Below are 19,591 nucleotides of genomic sequence, written 5' to 3' on the forward strand. Positions count from 1 at the left end.
CTCCTTATCCTCTGCCCTTTCTCCAGCCCAGCTCCACCTCAGAAAGCCCCCTGCCCAGGCACCCTGTCTCGTCTCCGTTTGTTCAGCCGTCTGGTCTGGAGTTTGCCGCTCACTCTACCTCCCCAGCCCATTTGGACTGTGCTCCCCTGTCCCTGTCCGCCAGGGGTGCTCCTCACTGGGAGAAGATGTCGGCTAAGGTCCGGACCCAGCTACTTCCTCCCTCCCTCCCTCCCTCCAGGGCCTTGGGAAAGTTTTCCCCATAGAAAGTAAACTCTTTAAGGGTGGGGCCTGATTTTGTGTTTGCATCCCCAGAGCCTCATGACCTGGCTACTGAGCTTCGGCATTTCTACCTGTTGAAAGAATGTAAGCCCTGGCAGCACTCCCTGCATTTTAGCACCTGTTACAGAGGACTAAACCAAAGCCCAGAGCTGGAAATGACTTGTCCAAGGTCACTGCCACTCTATCAGCCACTTCCAGGTCATCATTCCTAGGGGTTACAGCTAAGGCCCCTAGTAGCCAAGGATTCCAACCTGTGCAGCCAGCATAGGGCCAGGCCCAGTCTATGGGGAATGATGGCCAGCCCCAGCCGCAGGACTCACTCTCAGGAAATTAGGGATGCACACTAGTCCTGGCCTATCTTGTCCTGCCCAAAGCCAGGCTAAAGAATCAAAGAAAAGGAGGCCCAGCAGACACCTGGCTCAGAAAGCATCACTTAAGTTCAGAATTGGAAGAGGCCTCAGGACATCTGGAGACCCCTCTTGCAGAAAACGCCCTCCCTCCTGGGCCAGCCCATTCCCATTCTGGGAAGCTCTCTCTAATCACCTGGGCTGGGTACACGCTTCCCAGAAACTTCCCCCTATTGCTTCCTCCACAAGATGGTCCTTTCAGAGGAGAGTGAAGACGGAGCCCAAACTAAAAGCCAACTGAACCAAGAAATAATGAGAGTGACTTGGAGGTAACAGTGCTGGAAAGGGCCTTCTAGAGCATCTCATCCATTGCTCTCCTCACTGGGACATCAGGGAAGGGGCTCACCAAGGCCGCTTAGGGAGTAAGTGGTAGAGCCGGGATTAGAACTCACGTCCTCAGAGTCCCGTTCTCTTGTTTCCCCCTCTATTAGGATCTATGTCAGGAGTGTAATGAGTTCCACGAATAGGCAGCTCTTCCCCAGCTTTGGAGGCACCTTCAAACACAGTACCCCACCTTTCATTGCAGCTGTATCATCATAGTCATCAGGTATTTATTAAGTGGCCCCTGGGTGCCTGGCACTGGGCTGGGTGCTGAGGATGCCCCAAAGACCAAAGTGAAACAGTTCCTTCCCGCAAGGAAGTTCCATTTCATCGGGAGGAAACCACGTGGACACAGAGAAGTGAATACACAGTTTGGACAAAGGGATTTCCAGGAGTGGCCTCAGGTCAAACAGAATAGTGAGATGGACCCAAAGGAAGGAGGGGGAAGAATGGGGCAGCAATGCAGAGCCAACCTGGAAGGGTAAGAGCAGAGCCTCAGAGGATTTAGACACTTACAATCTCTGTGGCCTTGGGCAATTCAGGAGGTCCTGGATTTGAATCCACTTCAGACACCTGCTATCACTGGGGCCCTAAGAAAAACCACTTTACATTCACTGAGCCTCACTTCCACATCCATGTGAGGATGATGATAATAATGTCTAACCTGGGGGTGGGGAACATGCGGCCCTCTAGGTCCTCGGGTGTGGCTTTTTGGCTGAGTGCAAGTTTGACAGAACAAATCCTCTTATTACAGGGATTTGTTCTGCCAAGTTTGGATTCAATCAAAGGGCTGCACTTGAGGACCTAGAGGGCCACATGTGGCCTTGAGTGGGTTCCCCACCCCTGGCCTAACCCACAAGTTTGTTATGAATGAAACAGCTGTGTAAAATGCTTTGATAATCTTAAATACCACCTGTGGGGGTGCAGTGGCTAGAGCCCTAGCCCTGAAGTCAGGAGGATTTGAGTTCAAATCTGGCTTCAGACACTACTTGTGTGTCCCTGGGCAAGTCTCAACCCTGATTGCATCCAAAACCCCCACCCACAAAAGAAAAACCAACCAGCTGTTGCCCCCCCTTTCTAGGCCTGCACAATAAGAGCCCTGAGGTCCCTTCCAGTTCTGATGCTGCCTGTCATTCTTTATAAGAAAGAAGCAGCTTGGAGTTGTTCCCAGCTTTGCGATCTGGGCCTTTCTGGACCTTGCTTTCTTTTTGTATAAAACAGAAATCATTGCGCTTGCATTGTCTGTCTTACAGAGGTGTTGTGAGAACTCTGCATCAGGCAATAATCAGTGGAGGAGATGCATAGCGGGGGCTCAGGAAGCTCTGGGCATGGCGGGCCTCTGATACATATCAGCTGGGTGAGCCTGGGCAGTGACTTCCTGCCTGTGACCGTGTGGGCAGCTTGCTTTACCTTTCAAAATTTCTTTGTACATCTGCCAAAAGGAGATGCCACTTGGGCTCCCTGCTCCACTGGCTGGAGTAAGGAAAGTGACTGTAATTAGCTAGGTGTATCTGGCTAGCTGTTCTGTCCATCTCTCTCTCTCTCTCTCTCTCTCTCTCTCTCTCTCTCTCTGCCCCTCCCCTCCCAGTCTCTCTGTCGCTCTGTCTCTCCCTCTTTTCTATCTCACCTTTTCTTTCCCTCCCTCTCTATGTCTGTGTTTCACTGTGTCTATTTCTCCGTCTGCTTCCATCTCTCTGTGTCTTTCTGCCTCTGTCCTTCCGTGTCTGTCTGTCTTTTTCTCTGTCTCTCTGGGTCTGTCTTTAGGTCAGATCTCATGTTACTCACTGAGAGTGACCATGTCCTCACTAGCTCCCCACATTTGGGGGCAGAGAACCCTAGGCCCTGGGTTCCAATCTCTGCCCCTGCTGCCCCCTCCACCTGTGAGAATTTCGGAATAGAATTTGACTTTGTGTCCTCAGTTTCTTCATTTGTCAAATAAGGGGTGGGGCTGTACCTCCCAATCCCTTCCTGACCTGAGCCCTGCCATATTCTGATTTGAACAGCAAATAGCTTTTTTTCAAAGAAAGGGAATGCGGATGGCAGCAGGGCTGGGGGTGAGTAGTGGGCAACGGCTAGCCAGTCAGAGCCTGTTTCTCTTGTCTTTGCTACCTGCCAGCCCAGACTGCTCAGCAGCTCCCTCCCCCCTTTTTCAGCCCCATAGAAAGGAAGGGCTGGGCTGGGGCGCCCTGCCCCTTCCAACCCTCCTCGCTCTCGGATTGACAGAAGACCCTTCTTTAACTCCCGGCCTGTGGCTGTGCTTTGAGTGAATTCCCTGGGCAGCCGGGCCCCTTCTCTCTCACAGAGGAGAGATGTGGGGTCAGAGCCCACCCCACCTTCTCCCGCAGCCCACTTTCCAAGCCCCCCGCATCTCCAAGGAGACACGAGGACCAGCACGCCCCCCCCCCCGGCTTTGCTGCTCCTGTGGATGCCCCCTCCCCGGGCACAGCTACCGGGGTTGGAGCCCCAGCGCAGCGGCGCCCCCTCCCCAACGCCCCAGTCCCCTGGTCTCCCGGGCACTCACTGGTAAAGGCTTGGAAGCGAGACGGGAGCAAAAGGGAGAGGCTTCTCATGCTGCCGGGGCCGGGAGCCGGCTTCCAGGCACCGCAGAGCGTGGGGAGCGCGGGGAGCGGTTGGGGCACCGAAGCAGGAGAGATAGCGGAGGCTGCTGTTGCTGCTGCTGCTGCTGCGGCCGGCGGGAGAGAAGAGACCGGGAGGGAGGAGGGAGGGAGGGACGAAGGAGATGGAGGGAGGGGACAAAGGCTGGGCTGGGCGCTCCCACCTTCCCTCCTCCCGAGCTCTCTCAGGCACAGGCACAGGCGCGCACACGCGTGTACACACACACACACACACACACACACACACACACACACACTTTCCCATACATTCTCGTAGGTGTGAGTCACACATGTGCGCGCGCGCACACACACACACACACACACACATACACACACACACACACACACATACACACACACACACCCCGAAGCAGCCTCACACTCGGTCCCAGACACTCTCGTAAGTACACGACTCACATACATTGGAGCAGGCTCACACCCTCCCTCCCATACTCAAGTGGATGAGACAGTCAGTCACACACAGGTAGATAATGAGATGGCTCTCTCTCTCTCTCTCTCTCTCTCTCTCTCTCTCTCTCTCTCACCCACACCCACACCAAGGCAGTCAAACATTCTCTCTTACACTAACATTGGTCACACCCACCATCACTCACATGTACATACTATGGCATATACATGCACATACATAAGTTGTTTGTTCATGCATACACATAGGGACAGTCCAATCTCTCTCTCTCTCTCTCTCTCTCTCTCTCTCTCTCTCTCTCTCTCTCTCTCTCTCACACACACACACACACACACACACACACACACACACACACACACAAGAACCCCAATGGCATCTGGGAGCCAAGTAGACAAAGCCTGGGCCAAGGACCCAAAGAGCCTCAGAGGTCATCAAGTATACCCCTTTATTTGATGGAGAAGAAAACTGAGCACCCCCCCCGCCCAAGATTAGGACCTCAGTTTTCTGACCCCTGTTCTTTTGAACAGCCCCATTGCTTAGAGCTTTTATTATCTGCAAAGTGCTCCTAGCCAATACCCAAGATGGGAAAGAGTTCCCCCCTCCCCCCTTCTCCCCTCCCCTTCCTCTTTCTTTCCTCCTTCCCCTCCCCCTCCACTCAATCATCAGCCACCCTACAAGTGCATAGGTTCATAAGGCTCAGTTAAATTTATAAGTAAATGGATGAAAATGAATGAATGAATGAATGAATGAAGCTTTTAAGTATTTACTATGTACCAGGATCCTGCTAAATTCTGAGGCTCCAAATAGAGCCTGTGCTGTCCGGGATTCAGACTCCGGGGAAGTCAAATCAAGTGTTTGTGTGTACATACACGGTGGGGATGCAAATTGGAGATAATCTCATAGAAGGCTTGTAGAGGAGGAGTTTTAACTGGGACTTGAAGGAAACCCAAGAAGTCAGGAGCTGGAGATGAGGAAGGAGAGAATTCTAGGCATGGGGGACAGATACTTGGAAGATGAGTGGAGCAGCGAGGAGGGAGTGAGGGAGCTGTAAGAAGACTGGAAAGGAGGGAGGGACCGAGCTGGGAAGGGCTTTAAAAGCCAAAGGAAGAAGTTTCCATTTGGTCCTGGGGGCAATAGGGAGCCACAGGGCTTTATTGTTTAGGGGAGGGATTTAGTCAGACCTGCTCTTAAAGAAGCTCACTTTGGTAGACCACATGTATAGAAAGATTTAGCTGTCTGGTGGATAGAAAGGCCTGAGGCCCTAAGGTTTTCCCAAGCTAAGGCCCAGACCTTCTTAGGGTACATCCAATGTTTGCCTTTTGGGATGAGGAGCCTGGAACACCTAAGTGGTGTAGTGGATGGAGTCCTGGGACTGGAAGACCCAAATTCAAACCCAGCCTCAGACACTTTTGTGAGACCCTAGTCAAGTCACTGACCCCCCCTTCTCTCTGCCTCAGTTTCCTCAACTGTAAAATGGTATAATGACATCATCCGCCTTTCTGGGTGGTTGTAAGGAGCAAATGAGAATCTTTGCAAAGCACTTAGCCCAGTGTCTGACATATAGTAGGTGCTATAAATACTTGTTCCCATATAGAAGGCTTGTTAGTAGCAGGGCTGGGCTAGTGCCCTTCTATGTCTTGGGGATATCTTATGAACCCTGTTTGGATATTCTTGCCCCAAGAAGCCCCCAGGGCTCTGAGACATCATCCCCAGGGGTACAGCCCTGTTACCAAGTGCTCCTTGAAAGGAGACCACCCAGTGATATCTCCTAAGCTCCTCGTGCATATAAATATTCACAAACCATAAAGGAGTTTCCAAACAATTTACAGAGGCCCAGTACATCCTGCCTTGCAGAAGCGGGACCCCGGCCTGGGAAGGCAGAGTGCTCTCTTCCTCCATTTGGAAATCCAGGGGACAAATGCTCCCCAGATTCCTAAGGATATACAGTGGCTGTTATGGGCCCATCCCCATTCCAGAGCACCCCCCCTCGCCCCCCTCTACCCTTTTCTCCTTTGCCCAGGCTCCCAGCCGGCAGATATACTCTGACCCTGGCGCCCACATGATCCATCCCAGCCCAAAGTGGAGAAGAAGCAGTGATGGGATGGTACTTATTTCATGGCTGGGCTTTCTCTGGGCATCTTTGCTCATTGGATATGGGCTGTCTAGCCTCATGATCCTTCCCCTCTGTTCCCTGCTTAGTCTTTCCATGGGAGCACATGCTCACCCAACACCCTTATTCCCCTTTTCCTAGACTAATGACATAGCCTTCCCTGGCTCCTTGGTTCCTGCCCATTCCTGGCCATGTAGCCCAAGCCCCAACCACGTGATTCTTCCACTCTGAAGTGTGAGGTGGCCCATCAGTGCTCACACTCCATAGCCCCATCTTCAAGACCTTCCGTCTTCTAATCTAGTGCCTTTTCCCATCTCATACCACGAGTCTGCCCTTGCCATCTGTAAGGTTCTCTGCCTCCTATCTCCAGGTAAGTCCTGTTCAGGTGCCTGCCGCTTCCCTAACCCTAAATACACTCTCCTCAGAACTCTCAGTGCCTTGGTGGTGACCCTTCTTATGTGCTGTTTATATCTAAGCATGCAAGGAAGCAAACCACTGAGTGTGGGCCTCCTTGGGACCAGCAGGAGTTCTGCATTGTTGCAGGTGACCTGGTCATAGCAGACTTTAGACTCAAAGGTAGAGACCATGCTCATTTAATCCTTGCATGCCCAGGGCCTTACACCAATAGGTTCGCCTGTGATTTCATCAGAAGATCACTACAGATGTGCTATGGGGAGGACAGAGGACAGAAGTCCATAGCCTAGCTATTCCTGGAAGCCACATCTCTCACCACAGGCACTCACAATAGGGATTTTGTCTGCCACCTCGTACCATTATCTCATGGAGAGCTTGCAGTCCACTCAAACCCCCAGATCTTTTTTTTCAGCCAAACTGATGGGTGGCCAGAGTAAATGTAGGATCCAGGAGGTCCAGGCATTAAATAGAGGGTGGTGTTTTTCAAAAAGAGAAAAGCCTGATTCTTTCTGATGGGTTAACATTTTTTAATTTATTTTTTACCCAATAACATGTAAAAATGAATTTAAACATTCATTTTTTAAATTTCTGAGTTCCAAATTCTCTTTTTTCCCTACCCCCCCCCGAGAAGGCAAACTTTTTTTTTTTTTTGTGAGGCAATTGGGGTTAAGTAACTCGCCCAGGATCACACAGCTAGTGGGTGTTATGTGTCTGAGGCTGGATTTGAACTCAGGTTCTTCTGACTCCAGAGCCAGTGCTCTATCCACTGTACCACCTAGCTGCCCCAGAAGGCAAGAATTTGATATAGGTTGTATACGCACAGTAATGCAGAACATATTTCCGTATTAGTCATGTTGTGAAAGAAAACAGGCCAAAAAAACCCTAAGAAAAATAAATTTAAAATAAGCATGCTTTGATTTGCGTTCATACTTCATCAGTTCATTGTCTGAAGGTGGACAACGTTTTTTTCATCAGGGGGCCTTTGGAATTGTCTTGGATCATTGTAGTACTGAGAATAGTTAAGTCTTTCACAGTTGATTGTCATACAATAACGGTGTTCCCATGTGCAACGTTCTCCTGGTTCTGCTCACTTCACTCAGCATCAGTTCATGTGAGTCTTTCCAGGTTTTTCTGAAGTCTGCCTGTTCATCATTTCTTATAGCACAATAGTATTCCATTACATTCATATACCACAACTTGTTCAGCCATTCCCCAATGAATGGGCATCTCCTCAGTTTCCAATTCTTTGCCACCACAGAAAAGAGCTGTTCTTTTTGTACATATATTTTTTGTACATATAGCTCCTTTCCTCTTTTCTTTAATCTCTTTGCGATACAGACCTAGTGGAGATATTGCTGGATCAAAGGGTATGCACAGTTTGATTGTCTTTTGGGCATAGTTCCAAATTGCCCTCCAAAATGGTTGGATCAGTTCACAACTCCACCAACAATGCATCAGTGTCCCGATTTTCCCATATCCTCTCCAACATTGATCATTTTCCTGTTTTGTCGTGTTGGCCAATCTGATAGGTGTGAGGCAGTACCTCAGAGTTGTTTTGATTTGCATTTCTTTAATCAATAGTGATTTAGAGCATTTTTAATATGCTTATGGATAGCTTTAATTTCTTCATCTGGAAACTGCCTGTTCATATCCTATGACCATTTGTCACTTGAGGAATGATGTGTATTCTTATAAATTTGACTCAGTTCTCTATATACCTGAGAAATGAGGCCTTTATCAGAAACACTGGTTGTAAAAATTCTTTCCCAATTTTCTACCTTCCTTCTAATCTTGGTTGTGTTGGCTTTGTCCATGAAAAAACTTTTCAATTTAACGTAATCAAAATGATCCATTTTGCTTTTCACAATGTTCTCTATCTCTTGTTTGGTCATAGATTCTTCCCTTCTCCATAGATTGACAGGTAAACTCTTCCTTGCTCTCCTAGTTTGCTTACAGTATCAGTCTTTATATCTAAATCATGTACCTATTTTGACTTTATCTTGGTGTAGGGTGTAAGATGTTGGTCTATGCTTAGTTTCTGCCATTCTCTTTTCCAGTTTTCCCAGTAGTTTTTTTTATTAATTTATTTTGATTTATCAATAATCATTTCCATAAGGTTTTGAGGTTCAATTTTTCCTCCCCTTCTCTCCCCCCCTCCCTCCCCAAGATGGCACACAATCTGATATAGGCTTGACATATACATTCCTATTAAACATATTTTCACATTAGTGAAGTTGTAAGTAAGAATTAGAACCAATAGAAGGAACCACAAGAAAGAGGAAGCAAAACAAAACAGAAGAAAAAAGCGAATAGTCTGCTTCAATCTGCATTGAAACTCCATAGCTCTTTCTTTGGATGTGGGCAGCATTTTCCATCATGAGACTTTTGGAAATGTCTTAGATCCTTGCATTGTTGAGAAGGGCTAAGTCTATCAAAGTCAGTCATTGCACAGTGTGGCTGTTACTATGTACAACATTCTCCCGGTTCTGCTCACTTCGCTAAGCATCAGACCATACAAGTCCTTCCAGGTTTTTCTGAAGTCGCCTGCTCATCATTTCTTATAGCACAATAGTATTCCATTACATTTATATACCACAATTTGTTCAGCCATTCCCCAATTGATGGGCATCCCTTCAATTTCCAATCTTGGCCTCCACAAAAAGAGCTGCTATACATATTTTTGTACATGTGGGTCCTTTTTCCCATTTGTATGATCTCTTTGGGATACAGCCCTAGAAGTGCTATTGCTGGGTCAAAGGGTATGCACATTTTTATAGCCCTTTGGGCATAGTTCCAAATTGCTCTCCAAAATGGTTGGATCATTTCACAACTCCACCAACAATGCATTAGTGTTCCAATTTTCCCACATCCTCTCCAACATTTATCATTTTCCTGTTTTGTTATGTTGGCCAATCTGATAGGTGTGATGTGGTACCTCAGAGTTGTTTTGATTTGCATTTCTCTAACCAAGTGATTTAGAGCATTTTTTCATGACTATAGATGGTTTTAATTTCTTCATCTAAGAACTGCCTGTTCATACCCTTTGACCATTTATCAATTGGGGAATGACTTGTATCCTTATAAATTTGACTCAGTTCTCTATATATTTTAGAAAGGAGGCCCTTATCTGAGACACTGGCTGTAAAAATTCTTTCTGTTTTTTTTTTTTGCTTCCCTCCTAATCTTGCTTGCAATGACTTTGTGCAAAAAACTTTTCAATTTAATGTAGTCAAAATTATCCATTTTGTGTTTCATACTGTTCTCTCTCTCTGTCTTTTTTTTTTTGGCAAGGCAATGGAGGTTAAGTGACTTGCCCAGGGTCACACAGCTAATAAGTATCAAGTGTCCGGTCTGAGTCCAGGTTTGAACTCAGGTCCTCCTGACTCTAGCGCTCTCTTCACTGTGCCATCTAACTGCTCTCCTGTTCTTGATCTCTTGTTTGGTCATAAATTCTTCTGTTCTCCACAAATCTGACAGGTAGATTATTCCTTGCTCTCCCAGTTTGCTTACATATATTATAGATATGTAAAGCTTAGTTTGCCTTTATATCTAAATTACGAGCCCATTTTGACTTTATCTTGGTGTATGGTGTGAGATGTTGGTCTATGCCTGGTTTCTGCCGTACTCGTTTCCAGTTTTCCCAGCAGTTTTTGTTAAATAGTGGGTTCTTATCCCAGAAGCTGGGGTCTTTGGGTTTATCAAACAGTAGATGACCATAGTCATTGACTACTGTGTCTTGCATACCTAACCTGTTCCACTGATCCACCACTCTATATCTTAGCCAGTACCACCAATAATGATAAAGTTCTTAAGAGTTACAAGTATCATCTTCCCATGTAAGGATGTAAAAAATTTAACCTTATTGAGGTTAATCCCTTATGATTTCTCCTTCCTATTTACCTTTTTATGCTTCTCTTGAGTCTTCTATTTGAAAGTCAAATTTTCTATTAAGATCTGGTCTTTTCATCAGGAATGCTTGAAAGTCCTCTGTCTCACTGAATGTACATTTTTCTCCCTGAAGGGATTATACTCAGTTTTGCTGGGTAGGTGATTCTTGGTTGTAATCCTAGTTCTATTGCTTCCAAGTCCATATTCCAAGTCTGCCAATCCTTTATAGACATTGCTAAATCTTGTATTATCTTGATTGTGGCTCCATGATATTTGAGTTGTTTCTTTCTGGCTGCTTGCAATATCTTCTCCTTGACCTGGGAGCTCTGGAATTTGGCTAAAATATTCCTGGGAGTTTTCCTTTTGGGATCTCTTGCAGGACATGATGAGTGAATTCTTCCAATTTCTATTTTACTCCATGGTTCCAGGATATCAGGGCAGTTTTTTTTTTCTGATAATTTCTTGAAAGAGGATGTCTTTTGATTATGGCTTTCAGGTAGTCCAATAATTCATAAATTATCTCTCCTTGATCTCTGCTTCCAGATCAGTTGTTTTTCCAATAAGATATTTCACATCTTCTATTTTTTCATTCTTTTGATCTTATTTTATTGTTTGTTGATGACTCATGGAGTTATTAGCTTCCACTTGCGCAATTCTAATTTTTTTCTTTATGTATATGCACATTATCCCCCCCCCCAATTACATGTTAAAACACTTTTTTAAACATGTTTTTTAAAATTTTGAGTTCCAAATCCTATCCCTCCTTCCCCTCCCCCCTGCTCCGACGGTAAACAATCAGATATAGGTTATACATGTGCAATCATGTCAAACATTTCCCTATTAGCCATTTTGTACAAGAAGACTTGAATAAAAGAAAAAGAATGAAAGAAAGTAAAAAAAATAAAAGAAAGAGGTGAAGCTAAGATGGCAGAGTAAAAGCAGTGACTTGTTTGAGCTCTCCCCCAAACCTCTCGAAATACCTGTTAAAAAATGGTTCTAAACAAATTCAAGAGCAGCAAAATCCACAAAAAGACAGAGTGAAACAAATTCCCAGCCCAAGACAACCTGGATGGTTGATTAGAAAGGTCTATCACGCCAGGCTGGGAGAGGATCGCAGTTCAGCATGGGCACCCAGGCACACCAGGCCTCAGCAAACCTGGAGCAGGCCTCAGAGGACTGAATCACGGGCAGCTGTGGTGCCTTCCAGACTTCTCAACCCACAAATGCCAAAGACAACTTAGAAGGTTGTTGGAAAAGGTCTGTTGGACTTCGGTGAGAGAGGAGCTTGGTCTGGCCCCAGTCCCAGCACAGCCCCGGGGTGGTGGCTGCTTCCAGACCTCAGCCCACAGACTGAGGGAGAATCGAATGGCTGATCAGAGGGGGATTGCAGGGATCTCTTTGCCAGTGCTGAGGCAGGTTTCTCTTGCTTTGCCCATGCTTGGATCTGGGTCACAGTTCTGGGTGGCGGTCCTGGGGTGAGGAGGAGTGCTGGCGTGGTGGAACTTGTAGTGGCTGTGAAGAGAAAATCCTCCTCACAGTTCCAAGGCAGAAAAGAGTGCTTGCGGTCACTCATAGACCAGGGCACAGGCCAGGAAAGGAGTAAACACCTAGCCCTTGATCATAGCACCTTGGAAGAACTGAAAATCTACAGGTCCCTAGAAGTATCTCTGAAAACAGCTGCACAAAAACCCCTGTAGCTTGGGACAGTACATTCTCCACACTGGAAGCAGACCTCTACCTTGACAAAGAGTTTATAACTCAAATAATTGGCTGGGATCATGAGCAAACCTTGCAAGAAGTGTCAGACCACAGAATCTTTTTTTGGTAACAAAGAAGATCGAAACATACAACCAGAAGAAGACAACAAAGTCAAAGCTCCTATATCCAAAGCCTCCAAGAAAAATATGAATTATTAATTTTTTTTCAAAACAAAAGCTGCAGCTTTATTACTCTCAAATGGTGATAAATACTGTGTTTACCACAAGCCATAATCCCTTGGGCTGATACTAACTTAAAATGTTACAGAAAGTTTTTCTAACACTTACCCTAAACTAAGGGATTTTTAAAAATAACCCCCAACTTGCTTTTCATCTGGAATTTCAGGAAAGTTCACATTTTCTCAGAAAAACACTTTTGATTTTTGCTATGTTTTTTTTAATTTTTTTTAATTTAAATTTAAAATTTTAAAAAATATAAATTTATTTATTTTTGGTTTTCAACATTCACTTCCACAAGTTTTTGAGTTCCAAATTTTTGCCCCATCTCCCCCCCCCCACCTCAAGATGACATGCATTCTGAATATCCCTTCCCCTAGTCTGTTCTCTCTTCTATCTCTCCCCCCTTCTCTTATCCCCTTCCCCTTCTATTTTCCTGTAGGGCAGGATAGACTTCTATACCCATCTCCTGTATTTCTTATTTCCCAGTAGCATGTGAAAACTTTTTTTTAAACATATGTTTTTAAAACTTTAGGTTTCAAATTTTCTCTCTTCCTCCCTCCCCACCCACCCTCATTGAAAAGGCAAGCAACTCAATATAGGTTGTACACGTGCAGTTATGCAAAACACGTCCATAGTAGACATGTTGTGAAAAACTAACTCTATTTCCCTTAATCTTGCCCTGCCCTCCCATTTATTCTATTCTTTCTTTTGACCCTGTCCCTCCTCAGAACTATTTCCTTCTGATTACCTCCTTTCCCAATCTGCCCTCCTCTCTATCATTCCCCTGCTCTCTTGTCCCCTTCTCCCCCTATTTTCCTGTAGGGTAAGACAGATTTCCATACCCAATTGAATGTGTATGTTATTCCCTCCTTAAGCCAAATCCTATGAGAATAAGATTCACTCATTCCCTCTCACCTTCCCCTGCTTCCCCTCCACTGTAAGAGACTTTTCTTTTCTTTTTTTTTTTGTGAGATAATTTACCCCATTCTACCTCTCCCTTTCTTCTTCTCCGAGTATCATCCTCCCTTATCCCTTAATTTTATTCTCCAGATATCACCCCTTAATATTCAACTCACCCTGTGCCCTCTATCTATCTATCTATCTATCTATCTATCTATCTATCTATCTATCTATCTATCTATCTATGCATACATATAATTTTTTCCTCCAACTACCCTAATACTGACAAAGTTCTCATGAGTTATAAATATCATCTTTCCATGCAGGAATGTAAACAGTTCAACCTTAATAAGTCTCTTATGATTTCTCTTTCCTGTTTACCTCTTCATGTTCCACTTGAGTCTTGTATTTGAAAGTCAAATTTTCTATTCAGCTCTGGTCTTTTCATCAAGAATGCTTGAAAGTCCTCTATTTCACTGAATGACCATTTTTTCCCCTGAAGGATTATACTCAATTTTGCTGGGTAGGTGATTCTTGGTTGTAATCCTATCTCCTTTGCCCTCCGGAATATTATATTGCATGCTCTGTGGTCCTTTAATGTAGAAGCTGCTAAATCTTGTGTTATCCTGATTGTGTTTCCACAGTACTTGAATTGTTTCCTTCTGGCAGCTTGTAATATTTTCTCCTTGACCTGGGAACTCTGGAATTTGGCTACAATATTCCTAGGAGTTTTCCTTTGGGGATCTCTTTCAGGAGGAGATCGGTGGATTCTTTCAATTTCTATTTTGCCCTCTGGTTCTAAAATATCAGGGCAGTTTTTTTTTATAATTTCTTGAAAGATGAAGTTTAGGGGCAGCTAGGTGGTGTAGTGGATAAAGCTTGGGCCTTGGAGTCAGGAGGACCTGAGTTCAAATCCAGCCTCAGACACATGACACTTATTAGCTGTGTGACCCTGGGCAAGTCACTTAACCCTAATTCCTCACAAAAAAAAAAAGATGACAATGTCTAGGCTCTTTTTTTTTGATCATGGCTTTCAGATAGTCAATAATTTTTAAATTCTCTCTCCTGGATCTCTTTTCCAGGTCAGTTGTTTTTCCAATGAGATAGTTCATATTGTTTTCTATTTTTTCATTCTTTTGGTTTTGTTTTATAATTGCTTGATTTCTCATAAAGTCACTAGCTTCCAGTCGTTCCATTCTAATTTTTAAGGAAGTATTTTCTTCAGTAATCTTTTGGACTTCCTTTTCCATTTGGCCAATTTTGCTTTTTTGGGCATTCTTCTCTTCATTGGCTTTTTGGACCTCTTTTGCCATTTGGGTTAGGCTATTTTTTAAGGTGTTATTTTCTTCAGTATTTTTTTTGGTCTCCTTTAGCAAGCTGTTGACTTGTTTTTCATGACTTTCTTGCATCACTTTCATTTCTCTTCCCAGTTTTTTCTCTACTTCTCTTACCTGCTTCTCAAAATTCATTTCTTTTCCTAATTTTTCTTTTACCCTTCTTATCTATCTCTTAAAAAAAAACAGCCAAACAACCAAAACTCTCTTTCAGGAATTCTTTTTGGTCTTTTGTCCAATTAGCATTTTTTTTGAGGCTTTGGTTGTTCTTGTTTTCATGATGTTGTCTTTTATTTCTGAGTTTGTGTTTTGGTCTTCACTGCCACCATAGTAGCTTTTTATAGTCAAGTTCTTCAAGTTCATTTTTTTTTTTCTGTTTTGCTCATTTTCCCAGTCTTTTTTTTTTTTTTACTTTTAACTTTATGTTAAAGTTGGGTTCTGCTCATCTGGGTATAAGAAGACACTGTCCCAAGCTTCAAGCTTTTTCATGCTGCTATTTTCAGAGCTAGTTCTGAGGGTCTGCAAGTTTTTGGTGCTTCCAAGGTGGTATGATCCTAGGAGAGGCGTGGTCATGGCTCTCCTGGCCTGTGCTCTTGTCTTTACTCAGGAAGGGTCTCTGCTCCCCTATAGCCACAAGTGCTAGTGCTCCTCTTGGCCCTGGAACTGTGCCCCAGAATTACTTATGGGCAATAGAGTTGTCAATCAGCATCAGCTGCACCCTGTACCCAGTGAAGGGCTCCCTGTAAGTTCTTTCTGATTAGTTGTCTAAACCACTCCCCTACTGTCTCTGGCCTAAGAGATCCCGAAGATGCCACTACTGCTGCCACCTCCAAGGCCTGCCACTGGTACTGCCATCACCGGATTCACCCCATCTCCTGTGGTCCCAAATTTAAGAGGAAATAGTGTAGTAGATGTATGTGAGTGACCAGAAAGACAACTATCTTTCTGTTGTGCTATCTTTCCTGAGCTCCTGTTCCTTGTAATAATCACTTAGGAGCTTCCTGGCTGTGAAGCTTGCTCTATCCACTGCCCAGTGGCCACTAGGTGATCTGCTCTCAGGGGCTCTTGCAGCTGTGCCAGAGAAGGGTGGGGACAGCTCCCAGGAGCTGGCTGACCTTTGATTGTGGTTCCTGTATGTTTGGAGACGCTTCCAGTTTTCAGAATTCCTTCTCCCTTAGTCCTCCACTCTTTCGAACTTCAACACATGAAATATGTGAACTTTTTAGTCCCTCCCTCCAAGTCCACAACAGGATTCTTTGTTCTCCTTTGCTTTTCCTCCTCTGTGGGCATTAGTTCAGAAGGCCATCTCTAGGTTTCTTTATATCCATCCGCCTTATCTGTCTTCATCGCATTGTAATATTCTGTTCCTTTCATACTTTCTGGAGTCCAGCCTGTGGGTTCATGGGTATAGGGAATACCTGGCCTAGAAATCACCATAGCTCTTGCTCACAGAGGGCTCTCAGGTATTATATCCATTTGACAGAATAGGGAAACTGAGGCCAAGAGAGCAGTCATTTCTTGTCTTGGAGAGTTGTCCAGGGCATGTTGAGGTCACTCCCAGCTCCCGCTGACTCTTTACTGGTGATGTTCACATGCCACACTTGACTTGCTCCCTTGCTGCTAGACATTTGGGTGCTTCTGGGTTTTTCATTTGCATAAAAAGCTTCTGTGAAAATCTTTGAACCAGAGTAATTGCTTGCTGTATATATTCTGAACAATGGAATTATTGGGTCAAAAGATAAGGCTTCATTTGGGTAATTTTTTGCCGCGCACTTGTAGGTCTCCAGGTTGGGAATTTGCGAGCGTAGGCAACATTGGGTACACCTGTTTCTCCAGTTTTGTGGTTTGGTTTTATTCTTATCCTGGCAGTAGTTTTAATTGTCTTCCCCTTTTAATAGGCTTTCCTAAAAATCAGTTCACTTTGGGGAGCCTAAAAACAGACAGAATGGGACCCACGGCAACTTGCCACAGCCCTGGGTGGTTTCCCTCGTCTGTCTGCTGTGTCGGTCTTCGCCTCACATCACATCCTTTTTCTTCTCTTTCCCCTATTTTGACCTTAGGTGGGCTGTCACTCTCTAGGTTCAGATCTAGGCAAGGTCTGTGTTGTCCTGGCCGAGGGGCGGCATGCTCCCTAATCCCCAAACCCCCACCTGGAAAAGGTGACTTGGTCAGTGGCCAGCAAATGGCTTCTTGTCCGTGTGCTGCTGCCTCAATGACTTGATGGAGTGATACAACTTCACTTTCCTTTTGCTGAGTCCAAAGGGACCCTGGAGAGAAAGCTCCCCAAGGGGAGGCCCTCCTGAATCTCCTAAGGGTGTTGCTTGGGACACTTGGGAACATCCTCCCCATGAGGGGAGGTGGCTTCATGGTAACCCACTGGCCAACTTGGACAGAACTGGCATTGACTAGAAATTCAAAGAGGAAATCTGTCTCTCTTATCCTATGGAAGAAGATAATTGCAGCAAGAGACCCTAAAGGAACCCAGGAGATGATGCTCACTCTAGGCTTACTCAAGTCAGGGTGATTGAATATGGCTGCTGGTTCTCCACCAAACAATTGATGGTGAGACCAGACAATACCCTGCTTTGTGATGGGTCATGCCTGCCACAATGAGGGGGTGATGGTGAAAAAGGACAAGTCTGCCTCTTCTCCCTTATGGGACTTCCTATTTTTTAAAAGTCCTCAAATTGCCTTTCAGCTGGGTGCACATTCAGGGTTAGGCTTAAAGGTCAAGGTTAGGTCAGTGGGCCTATGGGGAAGAGCAGCCCCACATCTGGGATGACTTAGCTGACTTAGAACAAGTACTTCTGGCCCTTCCTGGGGTGGGGAGGCACCTAGCTGTTCAGATGAAGGAAGGGAAGTGTAATTTGGTTTTGGTTTGGAGACGGGTTCAATCCTCAGAAGCCTTTCCTCCCATCTTGTCAAAGAGGTCTGCCCACCTGGGCATCTCATTGCCTGGATCAGGGGAGACAAAACCAAAATTTCAAATAAATTTGAGTCAAATGCTTTACCTTAGTAAAAGAGCGAAGCCTAAAGCTCCTGGTGTTTGTCCAGCCAAAGGGCTGAAGTTTCAGGGATGGGGTATGACTATGCCCAGCAGGCTGAATAGGCTGGGCACCTGAATTTCTAGTGCCAAGGCAAGCAGTTCCAAGAGAGGTGCCCCTGCCACCACCAGCCAGCACTTTTCTTCCATTTCTGGAGTGACAAGAAGTCGAGTCCTGGACTTTTCTCTTTGGTACCTTTGGCATAAAGCCCTTTTCCCCTCCCCTAGCTTCCCCTTGGACCTCTGGAGAGAGAGAGGCCCTTCTTGGTGGGGAAGAGGTGGAGAGCCCATTATACAGGACCACAGCCTTAGAAGCGGAGGGACCCCTTCATTTTGCACAGAAGGAAATAGAGGCAGCCCAGAAAGGGGAAGAGACCTCAGAGCTCAAGTCCAACCCACTCTTTTGGCAGAGGAGGAAACAGGCTGAGAAATAGAAAAGGACAATGATGCTCGAGTCTCAGCCCTTTCAGCAGGGAATCTTTCCAAACAGCCCCAACCTCAAAGTTACCCAACTCTTCCTCATCTCCCATATCCAATCAACTGCTAGATATGGCTGTTTTCACCTCCCTAACCATCGCCCCTTCCTCTGGTCCCCAAAGACATCTCTCACCGGAGTGCTTGCATTAAACAGCTTGGCCTTGGTGCTGGCTGACTCAGCAATGATGAGAAACATTAGTTAGAACCGGAAACTACCAGATGGTGCTCTGCTCGCCTCTCTTCCCCAGGTGACTGAGAGACTCCCAGCTCTCCTGGTGGTGGCCTCCTTCCTCCTCCGTGTTTGTTCCTTCCATTCCCTCACCCCTCGTCCCAAGATTCATTTTCTCTCTGGGCTTCATGCCCCCATCAGTTGCTTTCCTTGGCCATGTTTTTCTTTTTTTCCAGAGGGGCAACCTATGGGGCTTCCACCCTAGCCAGGAAGGCTTTGCTTGGAGAGCAGACGAATGCTCTCTGATCCCTGGGGGTGATTAAACTTTAGTGCTTTCCATTTGGCCACCAGTAGCTGCTGTTTAAAGAAGGGTGTCATCTCTGGAATAATCTCAGGGCTGGGAGATAAGGAGCCCTAATTATTGGAATGGGGATGGGGTGGTGGGGGTTGGAGCAGAAGACGTCTGGCTCCTCTCTTTCTCTAGATGTGGGGCCTAAATGTTTACAGAAAAGGTGGGAACCTGTCTGATTCACTGATTTCAGAGAGTGGTGTTTGAACTAAGGATCCTCTGGGGATGTAAGTAAGGGCCGGCAGTAAAAAAAAAATCCAACCTCCTGGTTTGGCAAAGAAAGACATTGAGTCCCAGAGTGGTTATGTGACTTTCCTAAGGCCACACAGTAAGCAGCACATGGGGAATTCCCATCATCAGCTCCTTCCACTCATCTTCCTTGAGGCAGGTAGGTGGTCGTTGGAAATCGCTTTTCTCCTAATCTATGCAGCAACGCCAGGACCTTTCCCTTGATCCCCGGGAGGAAGAATCACTAGTAACTGCAGCACTTTGCTGTTTCCAAGGGCTCTGAGCAAGACAAGTGTCAGAGCTGGGCAGCATGAAGCCCAGGTCTTCTGATGCTGACTTTGCTCCTCTAGGCGATACCTGGGCAGAACTGCTGGACAGGGGAGTCCTACTCCAGCAGCTGGCAAGAGGCCTTCCCCATTAGAAGCATCCTAGAAGCTGCATGGCCCTGCACAAGTTACTCCCATCAATCGACGTGTCCATCATGAAGCATCGATTAAGCCTTGACCACGTACCAGGCGCCATGCTGAGCAAGGAAGGTTCAAAGAGAAACCCCTTGCCTGTGAGGGGTTTGTGATCTAAGGTGGGGGGATGTGTATGCATATGTGTGTGTGTGTGTGTGTATGGGCACATGTATGTGTGTGTGCACATGTGCATGTGTGTGCATGTGCACGTGTGCACATGTGTATGCATGAG

At 45.8% G+C, this 19,591-nt stretch overlaps 1 protein-coding gene across 1 annotated transcript in view; it reads right to left on the bottom strand.

Annotated features, from left to right (window-relative positions):
- The window catches only part of LOC110201042 (uncharacterized), a 47,660-nt gene that overhangs the window by 17,236 nt on the left and 10,833 nt on the right, over nucleotides 1-19,591 (bottom strand). Inside the window, exon 2 of the mRNA XM_020976504.2 lies at nucleotides 3,529-3,690. Coding sequence (XP_020832163.2) covers nucleotides 3,529-3,690 — 162 coding nt within the window. The remainder of the gene's footprint in view (nucleotides 1-3,528; nucleotides 3,691-19,591) is intronic.

The sequence above is a fragment of the Phascolarctos cinereus genome, unplaced genomic scaffold (genome assembly GCF_003287225.1).
Source record: "Phascolarctos cinereus isolate Bilbo 61053 unplaced genomic scaffold, phaCin_HiC Scaffold_8;HRSCAF=390, whole genome shotgun sequence".
In the NCBI taxonomy this organism is placed as follows: domain Eukaryota; kingdom Metazoa; phylum Chordata; class Mammalia; order Diprotodontia; family Phascolarctidae; genus Phascolarctos; species Phascolarctos cinereus.